Here is a 26,188-nt window from a genome sequence, read left to right as displayed (position 1 = left end):
CTACCTCATCATGCTGTTCCCCCAGGACACGTCATCTCTCCAACTTTATCTTTGTGCTGATCATTTGCATGTCCCAACTTTAACACTGATGCCAGGCATAAACATAGTCTGGATGGTTGTGTTTTTCAAAAAGCAATATGGTACAAATGAACGTTTTTGCTCTTTATTAAAGGAAATGTTGTTCTTTGTATGAAACGCACTCGTGTTCTGTTCTTGCTTTATATTGTTCTTGTACGCTTAATGTATGCTTGAACTGATATTCAACTTTATTTTATAACAGATATCTAAGTTGACAAATTGCTCGATTGCCGCTGATCTCAATGGTGTGCAAATGCAAATGCGAAGACATATGCAACTTGAAAGTGATTTAGAGGCCATTGAGCTCAGTCTTGAAACCCTTGATTCTGATGCACGTGACATTGCAAAGGAATCCCCAGAAAGCATGGCTGAAATCCAAGACATACAAACAGGCATTATTGAAGTTTGGGAAAATTTGATCGAACTGAATGAAAACAGGTTAGTTTGTGTTTAAGTCATTTCAAGGACGACGATTTAGTGAAAACCAGAACAACTTTTTGTATTACTTATCGTCGATAAAATTCACTTTTCGAATTAGCCTACCTGTGATAAGGCATCCACTAAGGCTGTCACGTAATGTTTTCTCGTTGACTGAAAGCAAAATTGGAATGCCTAGCCTGTTAAATAGAAATGATAATTGGCTGAATACCAAGCTAAGGATATCAGTGCCACCAGTTTGTCAACTTTATGGTTGCAAGATGCTTTACCTTATTCAAAGTCATCAGTTCCACAAACGAAAATGGTTACCCATGTAAGCTTGGTGTATGGGGAAATTTAATTGCAAAGAACTTTGTGTTGTAGATTGAACTGTACTTTAGAAATAGTTTCAAGTAAATCTACAAGTTAAAGCGAATTCTCATTCCTTCTTGGTCTTTATGTAACATACAATGCAACTTTTAAATGTATTTTTGTAATACACTCCCTCTTGTAATCCTTGTGCATATTCCAATTGATAGACAAGCAAATTTACAAGCTGCTGAGCATCTCTATCGTTTCCAAACTGACGTATCTTCGCTCAGTTCATGGATGAAAAAGGCCCATGAGCGGTTGTCAAACATATCCCAGTCGAGAAATGTCAAAGAAACGAAAGGAATGCTAGACATGCATAAGCAGATTGTATCTGCTTTGGCCGTTAGGGAGGAGGTGTTCGCTCGAGTTAAGAAATATGGCCAAACTCTAGCCGAGGATGGTAGCCTGGAACCCAGTGACGTGTTTCCAAAGTTGAAACTGCTTGATGAAGAGAAGGCTCAGCTCCAGCAACTGCTGCAAAATAAGAAAGTCCAGTTGAAAGAGTCCTTCGATCTACAGGTAGACTTTGCTGCTTATCCATGACCTACATTGTTTACAGGGAAATCGAAGTCTAGCACCGAGTAGATTCTACTGTGCAAAACGACAGGGGTGCATGGAAATTAATTTATATCTGTTATAACCATTTATATACCTGTACGTATCAGGTTTTATTCATGATCTATGTAGCAAAAAGATTTTAGTTGTTTTTACAGTTAGATAAAGTTATATACAAGGTAATAGAATTGATGTTCCTCCAGAAAAACTTGAGCTAAAAACTTTGGGATATAACAAAAAGAATTACTGGTCAACAAAACCAGAATAAGATTAATATGATTGAAAATAGAAAGACTCTGGCGATAAATGGTCAAAACAAAGTTTGTCAATACCCTACTTCTTTCAAAGACAAGTCTTGTTAATCCAACGCTTGATGCCTGTCGCATAAGATAGTTTTCGGGTTTGCAGGCGTAAGGGTCTCCTCTTGATTTATCATCCTAGAGTTTCCAATACATTATATTTTTTGGAAATTGTGTGACTAGACAAAACCATATTAATTTTTACAGAGGTTTGGTTCTGAACTTGATCAAATAGAAAGCTGGCTTGACCGAAGGAAAGAAGCCCTTGACAATGAAAATCTTGGTACAGATCTTGAGGACGTCGAGCGGTTACTGATACAGCATGACAATATGAAGGGTATGATTGGTAAATTCCAAGAAACAATTGATAGTCTGAGATCATTCGCAGATGAAATGGGGAGAACTGACAGTCAACAGAGCGTAAAAATGAACCAAAGATACCAGCGTCTCAGTTCACGAGTCAGCGATGTCAAGCAGCATATTGATAATAAATTGCTCAAGCTAAAAGATTCTCTGCTGTACTTTAAATTTCTTGGCAAAACAAATGAGGTAGGCAATGCAGTGTTTTCTTTGTTAATTTCCAGTGTGATATGGTTACATAGAATTTTATGGAGTATTGTAGTAGTATCATGGTGCTAATTTTTTAGCCTCGATTTATTTGTATGGAATACAAAATTTATCCAAATTTTGTCGTAGAGTTGATCATTTTTGTATGAACATCGTGTTCATCTTAAGTTGTTTTTTGTCCTTTCAAAAATTCTTCTTCATTATTCCATATTTGATTACAATGTATGCACTAGAGCTAGCAAAATTTTCATAGATCTTTGTTTGGGCTATACTAACACACTGTAACCTCAAAGGCATGTTTTTAGAGAGGCATGTTAGATAAGAAATCCTAACTTTTTGAAGGAAACATTATACGTCACCTTTACGCACAATTTCAAAACTTTTTTGTATCAAAAAGTTTTTGTACTGTTAGATCATTGATTCTTATGTATCCTATTTTTTAACCATAAAGGAATGTATTTGATTTCTTTAGATCATATTGTGGGCCGAAAATAAGTTGCAGTATGCAAAAGACAGTAGTGAAGACATCTCGGAGAGTCTTCAGAGCACAAAGAAAGTGTTTGATGGGGTCCTTGCCGAGATGACGGCCAACAGAAGAAAGAAAGACGATACAATAGCCGAGGCCAATACGCTGGTTAACAGGGTCATAAGAGTACAAGATGTCCAGAGTATCATGAGTAATCTTTCTGATATATGGAATGAATTAGAGAAGCACTTGGCGAAAAAAGGCAGGTCGCTTGGAGAACGAATAGCCCTTGAGAAAGTAGAGACGGCACTTCGAGAAGTAATCGAATGGTTGGAAAGGAGCGAAACAGCATTGCAGACTGGAGATTTGGGGACAAGTCTAGAATCATCCACCGTCCTTCAAGCAAAGCATGGAGAAATGGAGAATGAAATACTGAATAAAGAAAAACAATTACAGGAATTGGATCAAATGATTGATAATAATATAGCAATCAACAAATCTTTGAGTGAAGGATTGCGAGGTGAATACGATGATATATGTGACAGGTATGCTCAGGATCTTGTTTTCAGCTGTCTCTCATATCACACAAATATCGTTTTTGCGATTAAAAAGAAAGTTCTTGTTTAATTTCAGTGTTTGCTTTCAAACCTGTTTTCATGTTACTATCTGCCCCTTTTACTATACTCGCAGTCAATCTTGGTTTTGTTAAGATCCTTATACTCGCAAAATTTATACTTTTTCCAAATTTGTAGGTTTGCGGAGTTGCACAACCTTTCAGAGCAAAGAAAGCAAGATTTAATCTACTCGGTGGAATTTCATTCTTTAAGTCAAGAAGCTGAAGATGAAATGTCATGGATCAGAGAGAAGGCTGTCCATCTTGAGTCTCCAAATTTAGGGGCTGATTTAACAGGTAAAGTTCAATTCAAATCCAATTCAATTTCAAACATTTCACTGACAGCACCATTACTTACATTAAATATTATTATGAAATATAACTATTAAATCTATAATAAATCAAATACAAGGATGTGATATGGCGGTTTAAAAAACGTCATTTAGTATTTTTACAGGAAAAACATCCTTCAAAAGATCTATCTAGCCATAGGCCTATGTTTAACTTGAGTTAAATTACAATTTAGAATTTATCAATAAAATTTTGGATAAAGATTAAAAGGTGAAATGTTTTGAAAAAGAAAAAAATTGTTAGCAATGGTAATAGCAAATAATCGTGATCCATACAAATTTCAAAATTTTATGACAAATTTGATCGGTTAATATCCAATTTGCATTCGATTAGTGCGAACTTAGAAATTAAACCTTTTTAAACTTACTTGCACTCGGAGAATTCTTGAGAATATAATTTATTGCAACTAACTATTGACTGCTTGTTTGTTTTATCTGAAGTCTCACAGTCTCACGAAAACTTTGTGCTACTTTTTATACTGTAGAAAAGGGTCACCTATTTTGAACTAAGATACAAATGGGTAAAACTCATTAATTTTTTATCTACACTTTATCAAGGGAAAAAGCAGGGAAAAATCCTGGTATTGTAAGAAAATTTCAAACAGCGATCATTTTGCATAGGAATTGAGCTATATACAATGACATAATTGCATAGAGTGCTTGTTAACAAAGAGCAGTTTCATTATCATTGGTTGCCTATCTAGCCAGTATACTGTGCTATCCATTCATTTTCTTGTATTCTGAGAGCTTCTCGAAAAACGATCATTAGTTTGCAAAAAACCAACTGTTTTCTTGGTAAAATTTCAAAGACATTTTAAGTATGTTTGTGAATCTCCAGCCCTCAAACTATGTTATCTGTTCTTTAATATTTCAATTTTTCAAGACGCCAAACACATATTCAAGAAGCACCAGATGCTAGAATCTGAAATTGCAAGTCATGAGAACATAGTCTCGAGGCTTCTAAAGAAATTGGAACATGTGGTCGCAGAGACAATTTTTGAGGAGGAGCTAGACAATGTAGCAAAGGAACTTAGGCAAGAGTGGATGAAGCTGAAAACACTTGCTCAAGACAAAAACAAGAAAATTCGTGAAAATATTCATTTTCTAAAGGTAAGTACGACCTGTTACATTTTTTATAAAATTTCATTTTGCAAAACATGATAAATTTAAAGAGGTAACAATTTCTAATCAAGGTAACAATTTCTAATCAAGGTAACAATTTCTAATCAAGGTAACAACCGCCGCTGGGTAGGCGCAAGGAATTAATTTTCACCCTTGCACTCCATGGGTTATATGGTCAATAGGCAAACAGCACTGGTTGGAAAACATTTACAGTCTTGTGCTTGCCTTTTTTATTGGGCTTTTTTGGTCCTCAACCTGGTGTAAATGACTCAATGCTTAAAATTTTCAATCACTCTTCTGACATGTTATACTCTGAAAAGTGTCAGACGAAGAGCTAAAATAAGTATGTTTTGTTTTTTCAAAGTTCTTTGGAAAATATGTTATTGGTAAAATGCTTGATGCAGCAAATTTTTTAAAGAATCACATTTTGAATTGTGACCACATAACCTAAAAGAGCACCATAAAATACTCCCATATATGCAAAATCAGTTAAATATATCAAAAGTCAGTTGTGATATGGCGAATTGAAGTTTTGAAGTTTGCTAACTGATAACTGTTAGTTTGCTCTGCTTGTAAAGGTCAAAACAGCGAGTATTAATGGGGAAAGAGCTTGTGCTCATGTGGCCATGATTCATTCAATTTATAACACATTTCACTGATTTTGTATATTTAGAGGTATTTCATGATGCTACTTTGTGTTTGGGATGCAATTTCAAATATTCTAAAAGTATATTTTTCTGACGTCATCAGTTAAGAAATCTATTGTGGATTTCAGTAATAACTCCTGTTTTATCTTTTTAGTACAACGCTGATGTAAAACAGGCTGTCTCCTGGCTAAAGGACCATTTGCCTGCCCTGAAAAGTAACGATCTTGGCAAAGACGAATCTTCTGCAACAGCAATGTTAAGGAAAGTTTCGGTACAGGAGAACAACATTGAGGCTTTTAGTAAGACAATCGAGCAGCTGGAAAGTCGCTTGCATGTTATGATGGAAAGCGAGTGGTCTTCTGCTAATCAAAGAGAAAAGGCTATAAAGCTTCAGGTATAAGCAACACAAAGTGCAGACTGTGATTAAAGATTTTGCAAACTATACTGGGAACTATACATATTGTTCCCAGTATAGATTTTATAGTTTTTCTAAATATTTTTTACTTGTGTTTATCTCATAATATTGTTATTAATCTGGTAGCTCCCATTAGTGTTTCATATTTTATGAATGTTATAAAAGTTTCAAGTGTGAAATAAAGTGATAAAAAACACTTGTCCTAAGCATGTACAGCATTGCATATACGGCATCGAGCATCATACAACAGAACGATAAACAGTAATCTTCAGTTCTATACACCAAGTCGTTCTAACCTCTTATTCTAGTTTGTGCTTAACTTTTATTTGCCTGTATAATTTTTAATTTGGTGCAGATTTTTTGGCCATCTCTAGGAATTTTGTTGGATCCTTGTTTCTATTTTCTGATTTTTTTGCAGCCCTGCTTTATCGATTTCTGTGAAATTTGTGATCTAAATGAATTCAGTTTCAGCTATATTTGGTCATCTCGGCATAAGATTCAAAACCGCTGAATAAATACATATATAAAAAAGAATGCGAATTCAGTTCACTGTGCTGTGTCATGTAGTGTACGTACAGTAGTTTATACCTATTTTTCTTCAAAGGAAAACCTTAACGCTGAATACAAAGCAGTATCAGACCTTTGTGTATCGCGCAAAACCAGATTGAAAGAAAGCATTCAGCTTCATCGCTTCAATCGAGTTGTGGGCATGATCAATGCTTGGATCAACGAAAAGTCTCCCACCGCAAGTGCCAGCGATTTTGGTGAAACTCTCAAGCAAACTCTCGTGTTGCTGAAGTCTTTTGAAGATTTTATGTCAGAAATGAAGGGATATGAATTGGAAGTCGCAAAAATCCAGGACATGGTTGGCCATGATGACTTCAACGGGCATAGTGACATAGATGTAGGTACCTTTGTACGCGGTGTCTTCCCCTCTAATGTTTTTCTGAAAGTTAATATTTAAGTCAATTTATTTTTGTTTAAGTTAATAAGTTGCTATAAATCAAATACAAAATTCTAAGAAGACATAAAATGCATCAAAGACAGTTGAAACCTAAATGAAGTAGAATTAAATTTAGTTATATCAGTTGATCGAGTAACAATTTCTCTAATAATTGATCGAGTAATTGTTTCATTTGTTACTTTTTATCCACACCTTTATACGAGTTTTCTGCCTACTTTTGGTCATTTGCCGAAATTTATAATCAGTAGAGTGTCAAACAAAATTTACTTAGGTATGCTATGATTCCGCTTATTCGTGTCATCTTCAAATTTTTTATTTCTTTTCAGATCATTAAAAGCAAGGCCGAACTGGTCAGGACCAATTTCATGAACTTGCAAGCTCGTTCCCTCAATCGGCTAAAAAGACTGAATAATACCAAGAAAGTTCACGAATTCTCGGAAATGGCCCAGGAAACACTTCAATGGATAAACCGGAAAGAAAATGACATAATCAACGTTAATTGGAGTAGCGGCTTGCTAGCTTTGGCTGATCTTAGGAAGAAACACGACAACTTCATGGTGCGTTGAAGTACATCGAAATAAATTTCTGCTGTTGAATTTCCCTTTTATTTGCTGTGGCTTTTTCAGGTCGTCTTTCTGTGACCATAGTCTTGCCCCATTTGCAGAAAACACGGAACCGGTAAAATTGACACATTATCTGGTCCGGAATGATTGATGGGTTTGATTCATACTGTAAAAATTGGGGGAAGTGAATTAAGACAAAGGAATGTTATTAATTGTGGTACTTTATTGTGGATGGGAAAATATGTTGGCAGATGTATGAATATCATTGGTCACTGCAGCGCTGTTAATGTTAAAATTTATTTATCGAAAAGGACTGCTCTAGACCGATTCATTTCTCTATTTTTTAGCCTCAAATATCCTTTGGTAATATTTTCGAAGTTTTTTTAACAGTTTACCTTGATCCAATTTTTGCTCAAATGTGATAAGAATTTTCCCACCAGATTCAGGTTTAAGAATACTACAACGTTTCATGCTTAGAATCATATGGGCATAAGTTGTACTGAAAATTGTAATAGACTTGCTAATGAAGTATAGGCATGCTGATACAGGGAAATAATTTCTTTTCAATATATTTATGGAAAAAACTACGCGAAACTTATAGACATTCAATCATTTTCTTTTGTAACATATATTGATGTATTCATTCGAAATCTTCACTTCGCAGCTGGATCTGCATGCCTTGAATTCAAAAGTCTCTGAGCTAAATGATAGCTATGCTTCATTGAATCTTGAAATGCCAGACGAAGCAATTGATGCTGGCAAAGAGCTGAGTGCAATTGAAGGCAAAATGCAGAATCTTCTGAAGAAAGTTCAGTTAACGTCCGACAAGCTAAGCAAAGCTGAAGAATTAAAGACCTTTTTACAAGCTTCTGAAGACTTAAGGTACATTCAAATGTGGAAACATTTATCTTGAATTTTAACACGTTTTCCTGACTAATGAGCATTTAATCAAGTCTCATTGATTATATTTGTTTCTTCAACTCTAGTTTCGCTGAAATGTCATAATATGCAAGGACAATGTCATTCGTGGATTCATTCTATAAAATTAGCCATTTTCATGAATACAGAGTCTTTGCCACCCTTTCCCCTCAAATTTAAGTAATGATAACTTAATTTAAATTTGTTTAACCGTTACGGGCATCCGTTTACGTTTGAAGTATTTTTGCATTGACATGATGTTTCAATCAAATTTAGGTTCGTTGTCAATCTTTTGAAGTTGGTTCGGTGTGGCTATTGGCTGGTATTGTGGTCTCATTTCTTCAGGAATGAAATATTGCCTACGTCTACGCTAAATTCTTTCAAACCTACATTGATTAATCTTTTTGATATTATTGAATTGTGTCCAGCAACTGATAAAAAAAACAGAAAATGTGACGATTTTCTCCGATACATTCACATTTACTGGATTTGTTAATCTTGTAACCCTTGATGTCTCTTGAATTCACTTGAATTTGTTGTTTGATTCGCTCCTGAAAACTAATACTAAGCCATTTACCCATATTGTATATTATTTCAGAGTTTGGATCGGAGACAGGATGGCTGCAATTGAAAGCAATGTAAGAAGTTTGGTGTCAAAAGCAATGGATCACGATGATGCATACGTCGCGTACAGGGACCATTTAACTGAAAGGGATGCACGACAATCTAGGTTTGATAGCCTAATGAAAGATGGAATGAGGATTATTGATACCGTGTTTGAAATACAGGAGATTGTGGAGAGTGAGATTGGGAAACTGCGACAAGATTGGCAGAATCTGAATCTTGAGCTTAAGAGTTTTCATGAGGATTTAAAGCACACTGAGCACTCAGAGTCGTTGAAAAACGATCTAGTTAATCTAGACAAATGGATTGCTGTGACTAGTGAAGGCTTTGAAGATATAGAAGGAACTTCCTTGGATGATGTTGAGGAACTTCTTCGGAATCAAGATGAATTAGAGAAGTCGATTGCTGTAAAGGAAGAGCGGTTCCAAAGTACCCTTGGCAAGCTGTCGAAGTATACGGAGAAATTTGGAGCCAAATACGCAAAGAGACATAGTTTAGACAAAGAGACTCCTAAGTCCAGTTCTGATCGAGAAAATGCTAGCAACAAAGAGGAAAGGGAAAATAGGGATTTTTCTAGTAAGCACCGCAAAGAAATTTCAGTGAGCGATAAGATTCAAGAAGAAGCAGATGATAAAGTATTTGAATTTGCTAAAGAAACAATACAACCTAAACCCGCGAGTATCGCTACTTATGCGGAGGTGAGTGCTGATGAAGCAAGCCAGGGTCCTGCAAATAAGAGCAGGGGATTGGAAAAGAGTGACGTCAAAGTCAAAGCTCAATACATAGGTAACGCCGCGGAAGAAAAGACGCCAAAACAAGATGAAGAAACCGGCTTGCTGAGCTTTAAAGAGAACCAAAACACTGAACATGCTTCTCTTGCGAATAATGACTTTAATCAAAAATGGGCTGAAGGCAGTTTGAATATCAATGAAGAACATTTAGGTTCCAGGAAATCGAAAGATGAAAATGAAACGAGCAAGCAGCTTGAAAATATGTTCACTGATCCCATTCGGAAAGAATCACATTCACAGGGCACAAAGACGTCTGCAAGTTCGCATGAGAACCAACGTTCCAGTGATAGAGATCCCATGGAGGAGATTATTACTCCTATTGAGATGAAACCGGCAGAAAATGCTCCTTCCCTTGCTGAATCAATTTTGCAGTATGACGATTCAATCAAGGAAACTGACTTAATAAAAATTGGAGATAATCGAAGGATCAATGACAGTCTTTTTGAATTGGATATGAGTAAACAAGTCGATGAAAATATGAATCAAAACGTCAGTCCAGAAGCTATCGAAAGCTCCTCCAATTTCGTAACCGAATTCAGTGACGATGAAGAAAAGATTGAGTTTGTTTTTGAGCAACCAGCTGAAAGCGGCAATGAAAATTTGTTTTCCTTACTGGCTGAAATGGATTACGATGACGAAGCTTCAGACGGTGGTAGCAAGACACATTTTGACTTTGCAGATGACAGTCAAGATCGCAACAACGATCTTTTTCAAAATGAAATTGAAGATTTTGCGAAAGAATTTGCGAACGAAAAGGATCACATAGGTTATGTGAAGCAAGAGGAAGTTATAATGGAAAATCCCACAGATGGTATATTACTCGTCAAAAATGAAAGTCCAGTTCCAGATAGAGAGGTTACAGATAGGTACGATGAAAAGTCTTCTGTTTTACATGGGAGCATAGACCCACCGCTCGCAAGTGACCCTTTCGAGTTTGAGAATGAAAATGAATTGTCAACAGCACCATTCCCAGTTGATTCAGAGAATGAACCGACTTCGGAAAGAATGTTTTTCCCCAACTCTGATGTGAATGAGAACCTGAGCAGGTCTGATGGCCCCCGGTCAAGTGATTTGAAAGTACCTCGTGTTTTGGATACCAAATTAGCCGAAAAGAGCGTACATTCGAAATCAGTGATGGAGGGTTACAAAGTGGGAGCGTCTGAAAAGCAACATCCAAAAGATAACGTAAAGACACCCTCTGTTCCAGTCATAGTGGTCAGTCGTGCTAGCAGATCAGAGGATGGACTAACGGGCAGCAGAAATGAAGGAAAGCTCAAAACCAATGTATTTGATTTTGCAGGTCATTTAGAATTTAAGGAAAAAGAAGCATCAAAGGCTATGCGATTATCAATGAGGAAATGGAGAGAATTTTATGTTGTTATATCTGAGAATACTTTGATACTTTATCAATCAGAAGCTGTTTTCAAGCAAAGAAATAACCCTTTAAAAAGTCATGTCCTTGAAGATGTTTTGATATCTGTAGAACCGACTGCTCCAACGAACGACGATTTGTTACGGCTTCAGTTTGCAGATAAAACGAACTATCTAGTTAGATCAGCTGACAAAGAAGTTCTGGATGACTTTTTAATGGCTGTAACGGAATGCACTCAAATGAACAGCAAAGAAGATACAGTAAGTCTACCTCCCGCACCCCCACCCCCACAGTTACCTATAGATGCCGCGGAAATCAGGAAAGTGACGTCACAGCCACCACAGTTACCCAAGGATGTCGCGGAATTCAATGAAATGGCGTCGCAGCCAGTTCTACAAGCTTATCATGAGCAGAAAACTAGCAGATCAAATATTGAAAGGGCAGCCTCTGGTCCTACAGGGCTTGGAAATACCAAGACAGATGTTCAAGAGCACTTCACTGTAGATGCTCAGGCCAAGAAAACTCAGCAAGACTACCCGAGCAATCACAATGGCAGTGCAAATTTCCAGAGCCGGGAACCCGAATTACAAATTTTCGAACAGATCGTTGTTCCTGATCCAGTATTAAGCTCCGATGGTAGGTGTTTAAATCACCAAATTTCCTTGAAGCTTGTGTATTTCTCAAACATTTTGGAGGGTGCTCCCCCTTTTCTCTACGCTAGCAATCTTCTAACCTGCTTGTGATTCTGAGTGATTTTGCCGAGGGGCATATCTCCCCAAGAAAATACCGTACGCCTTTGAATGGTACACCCGTCAATTTTGGCTTACACTTTGTTATTCAAGCTATAGTTATAAAGATGATTAAAACACGCGAAAAAACTTGTTCTTCTTGTTCATCTTTCCTCAAGACTAGCTGACTGCCTAACTGTCAAACATTAATTTAAAAAATTTGTTCATTATTTCCTTTTTGTAGAGTCCGACGAGTTTGATGACGTAATTCCACCACCCGCACCAGTTCTTTCTATACCAAGTACGGCTCGACCTGATTCACGAAAAATGTCTCTTGGAATTCTAGAAATTGTTGGAAGAAGTACTGCTTTCTCGGTAGGTTTGCTTTGCAAGTTTTCTTAGCTTCAAATGAATCTAATTTTGATCAGCGATAGCAAAAAATTATGAATATCGCTCCTTCGTCGTATGAAATAAGGAACGTAGTTTGCTTTGTGTGTGTTTATAGGAATGTAAGCATAGTTGTTTTGTGTTAAACCTTTAGGACAATAGTTCTGACGACGAAGATGACAGAGAGTCAAGAGAGTCGAGTACATTCGACCCCGACTTGCTTGACAAAAAAGACGTCGTCAAGGAAGAGAGGCCCCCGAGAAAGATCAGCAACATGAACAAATGGTTTTCCAGAGCAGAGGAGTCATTTGCAGACGAGACAACCCCTATCACCCCTTTTGGCGAGGATACGGATCCTATTGAATTTGAGAACGAATTTACAACTGGAGATCTCAGTGAGGCACTTGGATATAGGCCCAAAATTGATGATTCGGATAGAAAAGAAGAGAACGGTCACAAACAAACTCCAAGTAACGAACGCCCAGATACATTAAATTTGCCATCAGCACAGTCCAGTCACCAGAAAGGAACCTTTGATAAATCACCTTCATCTCCAGGCAAAGAACTCAAAAAGAAAGGTTTTCTTGGTGGAATTTTCAAGAAGAGAAAGTGACATGTTTTTTAAATGTACAATACATTAAGGACATTTGTCCATAAGGAAGGGTGCAACCGGGGTATTTTATAGGGGGTTTAAAACGTCCTCTCGAGGTCCTAATAACGGGTCTGGCAAGTGTACTCAACTTGTTTCCATTTTTTTACAGAATACGAACCAAATGCATTTAATATTTAGGAATAACAATTTTCTGATGTTTTGAAGGAATGATAATGAATGTTTGCAGGGCAATCAATTTTCTCTATCAAGATTGCATATTGCATCTTTTAGTGGCGCGTTCGAAAAAGATGTGTTTTACAATCAAACTTCATCACAGAGATCTTGATACCTCGTTTCCTTGCAATGCATTCCTTTTAATGTCCTCCATCATCCAGGCTTTCTGATCTGGGCTGCATCGCCGTTGAGAGTGAGTTGCAGAAACATGGTCAGACAATAAAAGTACTAGTTTCGTGAAGTCAATATCAATATTTAGTTTAGGTTTGAAAAGTTTTAGAAGCTAGAGAGTTGCAACAATGCATTTAAGAGGTAAGAAAAAACTGTTCAGGGAATGGGTCAGAAAAAGTAAGACAAAGGAATGGGTCAATCGTTGTTTCATGATTTTAAGTTTACTTCCCGTTTTAAGTTGCAGAACTAATTTTTGGTTCGTTTTGGTTTTTTTAAAGCCCCCTTAGATAAAGAACCAAAATTAATGAAATGAGCTGAACCTGGAGAATGTTTTCAAACAAATGGGAGAAATTTTGGGTTGTTCAATCTGTATGTACTTATTTTTTCTTATTTCTGGTTCATTTTTCCAAAACACCGCAAGCACTTTTATACAGCACTCAAATGATTTTTAGATTAAAAATTTGTTTTTTAGAAAGTAGTAGACTTTGCATAGCCTGATTCATATTTGATGTAAATATTTTATCAAAATAAGATGTAATTTATAATAATTCTATTTTATAGTACATTTATTGTGATTTCTTGACTTCTTTCATATCAGTAAGATAGATTGAGCGTAGGATTTGTTGGTGTATCAATTATAATTACTTGACTTTTGGTAGCCAAATATTGCAAAGGCTAATGAAAAATTCTAACTGTATCTCATAACTTTAGAAACATACGAGATACCATATTCTCTCTTGCATTCCCGCCCTCTCTACTACTCCTGCCTGTCTACTATTCCCGCCTATCTACTACTCCTGCCTGTCTACTATTCCCGCCTATCTACTATTCCCGCCTATCTACTATTCCCGCCTATCTACTATTCCCGCCTATCTACTATTCCCGCCTATCTACTATTCCCGCCTATCTACTATTCCCGCCTCTACTTTTCCCGCCTCTCTAATAATTCTGCTTTTTTTCTTTAATTTGAAAAATTAATCCCGCCTGTCCGATAATCTCGCATGCGGGTTTGAGGACATTTGGCGGAGTACCTTGTCTTTCTTGCACAACGTCATATGATCTTAATCTTTCGTTTTTTTAAGTTGAATTCTTTAACGATGACATATAATAATGGAAACTTGAAGGATTAATAAAAATTTTTAACTAAATACAATCGAAACCTTGTTTAATAATTAGGTAGTCTACAACTGGCTAAGCTGGTACAGAGATAACAATAATGATAAATTGATCATACAAATTGACAAATGATGATAATAATGAAAATGGCTTTGAAAAAAGCAAATATCTTATGACATATTGGCTAAAAGCTTTTTCTTCTGACACTCCTCAGAGCATAAAACACGAGGATAAATGTCCAAAAGAGCACGATGAAAACTATATACCCAGTTATGGATCGAAATAGGCAAATCAGAAAAATGCAAGCACAGGTATATTTGTCCAATCAGAGCCGCGTGCCTAAAGAATTACACTGGAGGCTGTTGTATTTGAGGGGCAGTTTTTTTCTTATGTTGGAAGGAACATGTTGTTTTATCCTATTCCCAATCTTTGGGTTGTGCGTCCTACGTAGCCAGAATCACACTGGCACGCAAATTCATAAACAATGGAACTTTTTTGGTTGGAAGGAAAGCAATCCTTTTGAATGGATGGAAGGGTCCTCCTAGTGCTGTAAAAGAAATGGGGATTGACAGCAAAGAAACATTTTGCATGGATTGGTTGCGATTCGAGAGTCAGATTAGGCAAGCCATCACAAAATGTCAGATTAGGCAAGTCAGCTGTTGCTCGAGGGTTGGTGAATTGTTGCTTGCTCTCGGTACTGTAGGAAGAAAAGAATTATTGTAGGGGCACCATTGTTGGACAGCAAAGATTTTTCATTGGGAACAAATGATTTTATACATATTTGGAGGTGCACGAGCCCCTTATCCTCCTCTTCTCCACCACTAGGAACAATAGGCTTGCAGCTTCTCTTGTGTTATATCTATATCTTGAGGTCGCTTTTTGAAAATTTCGCAGAGAAGAAACTTTTGAGATTGTTAGATTATTTGAAGTAAAAATTATGAAAGTACAGTATACAATATTTATGGAAAAAATTGGTTTGGAGCTTGATGTGTTACTTGATCTATTGACTTTCAAAAACGGCATACAGGTATAAAGGGAGAAACACGTTTGCATTTTCTAAAATGTCCAATATGCCGTATGATCGGACATTTTGATCGGATATCATCGGACGATCGAGGATACCATAGTTGCTCCTCTGGAGATGCACCGGCAAATCTTAACCCTAAGTCTTTCAGTTATCTTTGCTGTGTTCCACTAACGTTTTTTACATTTCAAAATGACCTTGTGCAAAATGTAATTTCCTGCTAATTTTCTATCGGTATTTTATGCAGTCTTCCATAAGTTATGGATTCATTATTAATAGCCAAGTTTAATTTGTTATTTACACCATTTTTTGGAAGAAAGAGCAGAGGCCCAAGGTAGCGACTTTATGGACTCCAATTTTTCCTGAAAGAGCATTGTTTGTGTTTTCTGTGCACTATTTGATCCGTAGTGTTTAATCGATTCTAGAGCGATGCATCTTCTTCTAAAATATTTTTTTTTTGCATTACTATTCATTTTATTACCTTAACTGTTTGGAATTTCTTCGCTCTGCTCAGTGACTGGCTCGCACCGGTGCCTGCTTCTGAATGGAAGTGAATGACCGTCTCTTGATTTAAGCACATTATTGTTAAAAACGGCTACATTTTGGTTTCAGAGCTGGCGCACAGGTCGATGTCAGTATATACATTTGAAAAGTACTGCAAAGAGCTGAACAGGGGCGTCATCGGAAATCATCTTACAATGATCCTTTTGGAAATGTTTGCTTTATTCGGATGAACCACAAACTTTATTTATGCTAGTTTTAAATATTTATTTTACTTACAAAAGGCCGAAGAACAGATTTTGAGTCTGCTTTTACGTCACACTGAATTTTCATGAATAGCTCATAGCCAGATGAGACACGGCCTATTTGTCGGAAACTTAGTTAGCTTTGCCCCCAGCCAGCAACCCCCCACTCCCGCGGAACTAAAGCCTTTACATCCCTGGATCCCACCTTTGTTGCAGCAGTTTGTTCGAGAGCAGAAAATTTATCTGTATATGGAAGCATCGTGGGATTAGAGTACCCTTTTGTTTATTAGCACAAAATACCCCAATTCTGAATCATTTTTCAGACAGGCCAAGAGATGTGATAACAACTGGTACATTTGTTGCTTGCCATATTTCAGGTAACACAGCTTTGAATATCATTGGCTCCACAATGAAAGATTACTCTTTTATTGTCTCTTCGTTATTTGCACCATGTTGCTGTTCAAGTCATCAATATTAGCACCACTATATAATTTCCTAATGATTTTCTCCGCTCTGCCTGTAGCTTCATTTAAGCCTGGTTTCCATATAACCGTAAGGCTGCCTGCGACTGCCTGCGACTGCTTTCTGCCATCTTCCATCTTCCACTCTTACAGTAGCGCCGGCAAATGGAAACGTTCTGTTTTCAATTGCCTGCGGTATCGGTAACTATGCCGGTAACTAGGTAAAGTTTGAGCGGGAAAAACTGGCGGGCAAAATTCAATAACAAAGCCCTGTTTCAATTGGTTCTTGCACATCACATGATCCGTTTGAACAAAAGAATGCCGCAGGCAGCCGCAGGCAAGGCGTTTCCATTTGTAATTTGTCTGCCGGCGGTACCGGGAGGCTGCCGTAAGAGCCGGGAAAAGTTGAACTCGTTCAACTTTCTCCCGGCTCTCCCGGCAGTCTTACGGCACTTCAAACAGCTGCCTGCGGTACCGTTAAAAAGCGTTTCCATAAAGAATTATCTGCCGGCGATACCGTAGGGATGGATGATGGAAGATGGCAGAAAGCAGTCGCAGGCAGCCGCAGGCAGCCTTACGGCTATATGGAAACCAGGCTTTATTCATACCCTTTGGCATCATTACACATGGAGTATACAGTTTTTCGATGGAGTGTTGGTCTCCTCCGTGAGCTGTTCTCTTCCGTGGAACATATCTGCTTTCTTTTTGCTTTCCTTGGCTATCGGAAATTTTGTCTTATTTTTCTTATCAGATTTGGCCCAACATCTTTATTTGGCTATTGAAATTCAGCGGGATTTTTCTACTGCTGTAGTGTAAGCTGCTTCCCAAAAGAGCGTGCAATTACTGCATTTCAATTCAAATCTATTTCGGTCGTCTCCCTGGTGGTTTTCGAGGCTGAATTACTTTCTTTAAAGATTTGAACGATTCCGTTGAATTTGAAATGACAAGGCAGCGCCAAACAAAGAAAATGCAGTCTCCAAAACCACCCTAGGAACCGATCAACATTGACTGGAGCAGTGCAGCAATCACACGCCCTTCACTTGATCCAACTTATTCGACGATTGTTTGTAACTCTACATAATTGCAAATACAAAAGAAGAGCCGTGTGACTATTTTGGATTCTTCATTGTCTCTCAGAAGTAGTTTTTTTGTTTTGCTGAGATACCTCTAGCTCTTAGACTACAAACACCATCTTGATAGATTGGAATTATCTTCCTACTGGCAACTATCTTGAACCTTGATGAAGGACAAATGACAAAGGTTTGTTTTCTTCGCTTTTATATTATTGGTTCAGCATTTGCAGTTAATTTAGACATTCAATTCTTCGCCTTATCGTTCACATAAACTAAAGCGAAATCCACATGCGCTCACGAATTTGCGGATATTTGATCAAGAACTCATCGCCTATTTTTTATCTATTGTCTTACGGGGGGTGTCGTGGCTGAGGGGGAAGGGGGTAAGTGCCCCCTATCATGGACAATTCGGCAATTTGTCGGAAATTTTGTATCAGTTCGGCAGAATAATATTCTTAGTTCATAGAAAAGCAAGAAAATTCAAAGGAATTAATATGAAGGAAAGAATAAACAGAAAACGTTTTCTAAAGAGAGTAAAAATCGTGGTTTTTTACAGTCTGTCGGTCCAAATCTATACATTTGCACAGGAACTGGCAAGCTTGCCAATCGGTATAAGTAAATGCGAGTGCACCTTTTTAAAGCTCTAGTGCGTAAAAAACAGGTTGCGATCAACAATGGGACAAGAAAGGGTTAAATAAATTTTGAGCATGATTTATTTGACACTCAGTTGCATGAGCTCTGACGCAGGTTGGAAAATGGGGGTGGACAAGAGAGATTTTAATAAGCAAATCAAAATAATTTGTGAAAAGCTCTATTGTTTTGCAAAAAATGGGCGGGGGCATTGAATTATTAGATATTTAAGAATGCCTTTGAAATGAGCAAACAATTCACAAAAGACTACTAGTTTTTTCGTCTGATACTTTTCAGAGTATACAACGTCAGGAAAAGGGTCCGAAAAACCACGATGAAAAATATATACCCAGTGAATCAAAATAGGCCAATCAGGAAAATGCAAGTTCATGATCACCAAAATTGGCCAATCAGTGCTACGTGCCTATAGAGAGTTACCGCTTGAGTCGAAGAGAGAAAACTAACTCCTTCTGTCTACACAATGGTGGCTTTTTAGTTTGGATGGAGATCGATTCCAAAACTACGAAATGAAAAGACGACTGGGCTCTGCCAATTATCTTAAACATGTCGTCATTATAGAGTTCTGCATAATTTTGGCTGGCTAAAGGCGTTGTTCGATGGCAGAGTCATTAGTTTAACTGTGTCTTTGGACCTACAAGATCAAGGGGGTGTTCTCTTTACGGGGCAGTTTTGTTTCTTATGTTGGAAAGAACATGTTGTTTTATCCTATCCCCCAATCTGTGGGTTGTGCGTCCTACGTAGTCAGAATCACATTGTGTAGACAGAAGGAATTCATTTTCTTTCCTGGACTCCAGTGGTAATTTTCTATAGACACACAGCACTGATTGGTCAACTTTGGCGGTCATGAGCTTGTGTTTTTCTGATTGGCCTATTTCGATCCACAACTGGGTATATATTTCCCATCGTGTTCTTTCGGAACCTTATTCTGACGTTTAATACTCTGAGAAAAGTCCGACGATAAAGCTTTAAGTAGGATGTTGTGAAACGTTTGCTTTTTAGAAAGCCATTTTCAAGTTCTGTACCGCCAATAAAATGTTCATATTATATATTATTTTTCTTTTGGACAGAACTCGTTTGGAAAACAGTTAACTGCACTTTTTTATAAATATGTATATACTGAAACAGGCTATCTTTTCAAAGCATTTATTTCCTAACGCAAAATGTTCTCAAAACTGCCAAAGCAAAGCACTCAGTGCAAACTGTATCAAACCATCTACATAGACAATTTCATTCCGCTGATAATTATAGCTTTCATTCGTGTTCTCCCTCTTTTCCCTTCCCATCCTCGTCTTCATATTCGTCTTCGTTCTCATCTTCACCTTCGTTCTTGTCCTCGTTCTTGTCATCGTTTTGGTCTTTGTTCTCGTCTTCGTCTTCGTTCTCGTCTTCGTTCTTGTCTTCCGTCCCGTCTTCGCTCTCGTTCTCGTATTCATTTTCGTCTTCGTTCTTGTCTTCATTCTCGTTTTCGTTCTCGTCTTCGCTCTCGTCTTTGTTCTCATCTTTCTCTTCGTTCTCATCTTCATCTTTGTTCTTGTCTTCGTCCTTCCCTTCTTCCTCGTCCTTATTTATTGCTAGGGGATGATTTATCTTTAATTTCTTACTCGGAGAAAAACATCAACAAAATAATTCCATCAATTCCAATAAAATGGTTCGGCTCCCTCGGAAGACATTGCCACATCTGTCAACATATCAGGTGTTGAGGCTACATTTCCTTATCCGGGAAGCAACATAGGGCCGTTGGTGCATCGGCACAAGTTGCTCCACATAAACCATGCAAAAACTAACCTTTGATACATCTTGATTGACTTAAGTACAAGCAGCTTAAAGTTTTAGGCAAATTATGGACAAGAAAAGTCACTTTTCTCCAACAGGGAGCCGATGCCCCAGTCCCACCTTGGATATCTAAGACATGAGAAGGGAAAAGAAAATATGACTGAATTTAGAGCTGATTTTATCTTGGACGAAAATCAACAGGAACTTTGAAAAGAATCCTGTGAAGTAGATAGGTCCTAACTCCTAACAGAAACATAAAATAAAGAAGAAGTTGAAGAAACACACTATGCTTCATATCAAAAGGGGAGGGAGGGACGAGAGAATAGAACAGCGTGGAAACAGCTTACCAAACAAGCAAGATAAGCCCGACCCCGAGCAATTGAATCCACTCATCTGAGTCTAGAGTCAAACGCTTTCGTGCAGAAGCCCAAGCAGCAGCTTAAGATATTAATCATTAGTCCTATCGCGACCTTTACTGTTCATCAAAGTTGCTGATGACTATGATGATCGAATGTATGAATATTTTTTACTTATTGAAGTCTGTAAAAATGATGCTGCAAAAGATTGCCATGCCTTTTTGCAAAAAAATTGCGTATGTGCTAGATGACGTCATAATTGTAATCAGAAAATTTGCAAACTGTGCTCCCCTTAAAGACAGAACCCATGACCCATCTGTTTTTACTACGGGTGCCCCCCTAAGAAGGCAGGTTAGGGCGTTCCTAATTCATTTTTCATCAAATATTTTCATTTGCTCTTAAATATTCAGTTGAAATTATTTTCATGTTCAGTTGAACCCTACATTTCATTGTTTCCAAGGCCCCTCATGTCAAATGTAATGTCATATATTTTTGAATAAATTGCATTCACAATTAACAAATGATGGTTATGTTTGGGTAAAATTTGGGTAAGTAAATGTCAAGGCCAGTGGTAGTAGGGCCAGTGCACTGTTTAAACCAGATTCAGGCTCTTATGGACAGTTTTTTACTTTGATTTAAGGTTTTTCCAACACCTGCTCTTATAAATATTGGCATGCCTGTTCTTTTGCCCTTTCTTTTGGTTCAGCTGAAACGAGCTCAAATGCAATTGAACTTCAACGAGAAAAAAATACAAGGCTGATTTTCTTCAACGCTCATAGAAGTCTTTGATGCAGCTTTCCTTCTATGCTTGTTATATGATCGACCTTTCTTACCATATAAATCATATTTTTGCTATTGCATTAACTTATTGAAAAAAAACAAAGATCTTTTAGAGCAGTGGCGTACCCAGGGATACAGCAGGGGGGGTCTGGGGCGTAGCCCCCATAATTTTTTTGACCACGCCCTTCAACCACTCGCAAATGCGGGGAAACGCCCTTTTTGCAAATTTTTCCCCATTATTTGATTCATTTTGGCTACGGTAGATAGCAAAGTATTTTACAATTGTTATTGACACAAGCATACCGTATACTACCCACCCCCCAATGAGTTTTACATTGTTTTTAGACAATACTCGAGGACCATATTTTAGAAAAGTGGGGGGTCCGGACCCCCCTATTCCCCCCTTGGGTACGCCACTGTTTTAGAGTGAGACACAACGTCAAATTGTACCTCTCTTGTACCTTAAACAGATTGATAAAGACAAACTTTGGGCAGGGAATGAGGAGTTAATGTCGAAATTAAGAAGCAAGCTCACACGTGTCTCGTTTATGTACCAAACTCTAACTATGCTGCACCTTCATTACACAGGTATCGTTACACAAACTGTACCAGGAACTTTCAGTTGGTAAGTTTATTGATCGTTTATGGAGCAATTCAATCAATTTTGTTTGATCAATACCGTTCAATCGAAAATCTTAGCTCGTTTTCTGAAACATCTTTAATTATAACAAACTGCACATTATTTTCTTTGCACAAACCCAGTTCTATTAGACAGCAATTATGCCACTATGGCAGTTACCTTTCCATTGATTTTTGTAAGTTGTGGAATTCTTAAAGTCATAAACTGAAATATACTGAGCTCAACTAAAGCTGTTTGATATTTTTTCTGTTTAAATATTCAAAATTGAAATGCAGTTCCTTGAATTAACCTGTAGTTAAAAATACTTTGTTGTAAACACAACACGCCACGTTGAAATCAAGGCGACGTGCTACGTGCTAGTTATTGCGCAGTCTTATCTAGACAATTTTTAGCACTACGTTATTTATAAAACGGTGCGCTACGTTTCAATAAAGGCGGCACGCTGCGGTGCAAATGCTGTGGGTCAATAAAGTTGACAAGCTCTGTTACGTTACGATGAAGTCGCCGTTCTATATAGGACAATGCACTCCGTAGAATTTAAGATGACGCACTGCGCTGTAGCTAAAACGACGCACTAAGCTACAGTTAAGGTGATGGACTAGATAGTAAACAATTTTAGTTGTGAGTGGTGTGCTTGCAGAGAGGTTAGGAGCAATTGCCCTTCCTTGGTGTGGTTCTGCCAATTCCTCAACCACCCCTTACGCAGATAATCTGTAACAAAATGGCTGCTACGCTGCCAACTGTTAAATCCATCAATTTCTAAATCGGAAAAATGATGCATTTGAAGATGCAGATCAAAAATTGCTTTCCCAGGATAGGATTCCAAACACATCGGTCGAAGGCTGCGTTCCCAAACGAAAGAAAACTGCGTGCAAAAATATATTTGGTTTAGCCAAGCTCAATCAAAAATATTGTTGAATCTTTTGATTATTGAGCTTTGGATCAGGTTTTACTTACCGGGGTAATTTTTGTTTTTGCATCTTTACATAAAGGAATTAACAAAACTTTCTGTATCACGAGCCATAGGTTTTGTAAGGGACGTCAATCAGGCGGGCCAAGCTTTTACTTATGGGTCATATCTCATGCAATTTGTAACAGATCTAGCTGATTTTGCACATTTAGAAGTTTTTTATAATATATTAGAAAATCAAGAAATTCTTATAATATAAATTCTTATAATTCTTGTAAAACTGGATTTTGCTTTAATCTAACAAGTGTTTACACTACTTGGTCTGATGGTCTTGTTTTCTTGTCTTACTTTGGCTCACATCACCTCACCCTCCCTTTATCCACGGTGTACCTAGACTGGTTTAGAGACATGGACCACAGAAACACTTATAACCCATATCCATGCCACCTTTTTGTAACAGGACCAGTTCACCTCATCGAACAGGATAAAATACACCCCTTCACTATTGCTTTTGTTGTCCATGGCTCTTGAAGGCATGAGAGGCTTGCAACATATCCACATATTCAGTCTGCATCTTATCAAAATGTAAAACAAAAACAGAAAAAGTAAGGCAGAGGTCGACCGAAGAATCTGTGTTCAGTACTGTGGAGAAGGTGGGGGTAGCCGGGGTAAATTTCCGAAGCGTCTCAAGAAGGGCTTGTGTAAAGGCTTTGGCCCTGCACAAGTGTCATAGCTGGCTTTCGACAGGCTTGTCTATGTTTTCAAGATCTGGCAAGCTATTGAACCTTGGTGAAGAGCAAGTGAAAAAGGTTAGATATGTTTCCTTCATTTTTTTATAATCGGCTCGATATTTCCTGTCATTTAGGACTTTTTATTTTCAGGCCCCATTGTTCTCATAGGGTTCTCGTAACCAAATTGTGTCGGCGAGACGTGCAAGAGAAAAACTTTCAACGAGTGAAAAATCTAAATCTTAGTGTCAAAGAGTATTTGCATCGAGCAATGTCATTACTACGCATGCTCTTTGACACCAGGACGGTGAGTTGCTCTACTCATTTACGTCTATACCGGTGTAAATTTAGTTGAACATGTAAGTTGTTCTTCTAAAGAACAAAATTTAATGCAATAAAATAACGACTTTATACAAAAAATGAAAATTTGGTACGACATTTTGAGCATAGCTTGCTCGTCCCCCCAACAAATTTGTGACCCTTTGTTTTGCTACTAAGTCCATTGGCGCTCGTGTATTCGTGCATAGGAGAACCTTTATCTTTAATACAATAAATGGTCATTCGCTTAATTCCTTTTCTTTGATGCAGCTTTTTAAATTTGGTTGTTTGACCTTCTTTGACGTAAGCTTTTTGTTCTAATTATTTTTATACACGAAACAGCTTATAACTTTTGACCTTCACAGAAATTGCGTTTTATCCTCTTTGTGCTTTTTGCTCGGTAAACAAGGACGGATTGGAGACACAACAACACACGTTGTTTTATTTTGCGTAACTAGACTTTGTTATAAATAAAGAATAAATGTTAGTTTAGATTAATAGACAGCTTCATTTCGATTTTCTAATAGTTATTGAAAAAGACATATGAAAGAAAAGGGGAAACAGAGGTCTTGACATGTGAGTTATTTTAGTTAATCATTAGCCTGAGAATTTTTTTATGTCAAACTGTTGATAACAAAAAACTTCCATCATTTAACTTTGATCATCTACTTCAAATTTCAGATAAAAAGCTTCGCAAGCTGATTTCATCTCATCTCACTGATCCGTGGTATGAAATTTTACAACACAGTTTCTGTATTTTCTTCAAAAAATACATTTACTATTTACGCCAGTGGTAGTAGGTCCATGATACAGTATACACTTTATTTTTAAAGGATATTCAAATTTTGTTCAGCCTCAATATTCTTGGGATATATTCGTTTTGATCCTTAATACATTCTTAAAGGATTCGCCTAAATATACTAGGCATTATTCACAAGCTTTCTTCGAGAGACAAATGAAGAAGAAGAAGAAGAAGGTAACAAGACTAAAGAGCAACAAAAATAACCAACGATTTTGAGAGATGCGGGGATTTTTTAACGAACAACTATCAAAAGCTACAACCATCTTTTCCTCGCACCCTTGTCTAGGCTAATATGAGAGTTTCCTAAGCGGCAATATCCATTTGAGTAAAGCCAACTTGCATCCGTGATGGTTCACAATTGATAAATAGTTCACAATTACCGGCAGGCCAAGATCAAAACCTAACATTTACCCACGAGCCCAAATTTTCAAACCATCCCTCCACATCTTCTAATGTCATTCATGTTTTTGAAATTTGTAATGCACTTGAGTCTGCCAGTTGTACCCTTCTTTTTTTCGGGTTCAGTTGTAAAAAGGAGACCTTATGTGAAGCAAAAATTTTGTCACAGCTTTCTATGCTTTTCATGATTCCTGTTTCCAAGTGCAAACGGTGAGGGGGCTGAGCTCGCTTCTCTTTAAAAAAATCTTAACAAATAAAGCTGCGCCCCATTAGCCCCGACCTCAAGTAGATATGCCTGTTTAGTTTTGAAAAGACGTACGGATGACGTGCTATGTTGAGATAAAGACGGCAAGCTACGTTCAGATAATGACAACGTGCTACGTGGAGATAAAGGCGACGCCTTATGTTGTAATAATGACGACGTCCTACGTTGTGCTAAAGATGACGCGCTACGTTGTGATAAAGACGACGCCTTATGTTGTAATAATGACAAAGTCCTACGTTGTGCTAGAGACAACGTGCCACGTTCTGATAAAGACGACGTGCCACGTTCTGATAAAGACGACGCCTTATGTTGTAATAATGACAACGTCCTACGCTGAGATAAAGGCGACGCGATACGTTGTGATAACGACGACGCGCTACGTTGTGATAAAGGCGACGCGCTACGTTCTGATAAAGACGACGCGCTACATTGAGAAAAAGACGACGCACTACGTTGTGATAATGATGACGTTCTACGTTGTGCTACGTTGTGATAAAGACGATGCGGTACGTTGTGATAAAGGCGACGCACTGTGTTGAGATAAAGACGACGCGCTACGTTGTAATAAATACCTACGTTGTGATAAAGACGAGGTCCTACGTTGTGCTAAAGACAACGGGCCACATTGTGATAAAGCCGAAGTGCTGCGTTGAGATAAAGGTGACGCGCTATGTTGAGATAAAAACGACGCTTCACGTTGTTATAATGGCGACGCGCTACGATGTGATAAAGACGACGTGCTATGTTGTAATGACAGTGACGCACTACGTTGTATTGTTGGCGACGCGCTTAGTTGTGATAGTAATAATAGATTGCAATACGTTGTAAACTGACTTTCTCTTTGCGCCCCTCCCGCCTAGGATAAGTGTTATTGTATAGTAGAAATTTTGCACAATAGCTC

The 26,188-nt window shown here is 37.7% G+C and overlaps 2 protein-coding genes across 2 annotated transcripts in view; both read left to right on the top strand.

The window, feature by feature from the left end:
- Nucleotides 1–13,810, top strand: part of LOC135681118 (spectrin beta chain, non-erythrocytic 5) — a 129,706-nt gene extending 115,896 nt beyond the window's left edge. Inside the window, exons 52-64 of the mRNA XM_065195419.2 lie at nucleotides 281–516; nucleotides 1,035–1,386; nucleotides 1,929–2,270; nucleotides 2,761–3,299; nucleotides 3,507–3,664; nucleotides 4,601–4,827; nucleotides 5,641–5,880; nucleotides 6,506–6,805; nucleotides 7,192–7,422; nucleotides 8,093–8,310; nucleotides 8,945–11,769; nucleotides 12,106–12,236; nucleotides 12,403–13,810. Coding sequence (XP_065051491.2) covers nucleotides 281–516; nucleotides 1,035–1,386; nucleotides 1,929–2,270; nucleotides 2,761–3,299; nucleotides 3,507–3,664; nucleotides 4,601–4,827; nucleotides 5,641–5,880; nucleotides 6,506–6,805; nucleotides 7,192–7,422; nucleotides 8,093–8,310; nucleotides 8,945–11,769; nucleotides 12,106–12,236; nucleotides 12,403–12,861 — 6,258 coding nt within the window. The 3' untranslated portion in view covers nucleotides 12,862–13,810. The remainder of the gene's footprint in view (nucleotides 1–280; nucleotides 517–1,034; nucleotides 1,387–1,928; nucleotides 2,271–2,760; nucleotides 3,300–3,506; nucleotides 3,665–4,600; nucleotides 4,828–5,640; nucleotides 5,881–6,505; nucleotides 6,806–7,191; nucleotides 7,423–8,092; nucleotides 8,311–8,944; nucleotides 11,770–12,105; nucleotides 12,237–12,402) is intronic.
- Nucleotides 13,811–24,256: 10,446 nt separating this feature from the next.
- Nucleotides 24,257–26,188, top strand: part of LOC135681234 (uncharacterized) — a 29,085-nt gene continuing 27,153 nt past the window's right edge. The window contains exons 1-2 of the mRNA XM_089111679.1: nucleotides 24,257–24,397; nucleotides 24,503–24,548. The gene's annotated coding sequence lies outside the window, so the exon portion shown is untranslated. The remainder of the gene's footprint in view (nucleotides 24,398–24,502; nucleotides 24,549–26,188) is intronic.

This window comes from Rhopilema esculentum, chromosome 12, assembly GCF_057945365.1.
Source record: "Rhopilema esculentum isolate cy_ngs chromosome 12, ASM5794536v1, whole genome shotgun sequence".
Taxonomy (NCBI): Eukaryota; Metazoa; Cnidaria; class Scyphozoa; order Rhizostomeae; family Rhizostomatidae; genus Rhopilema; species Rhopilema esculentum.
This window is presented reverse-complemented; position numbering and strand designations above follow the sequence as displayed.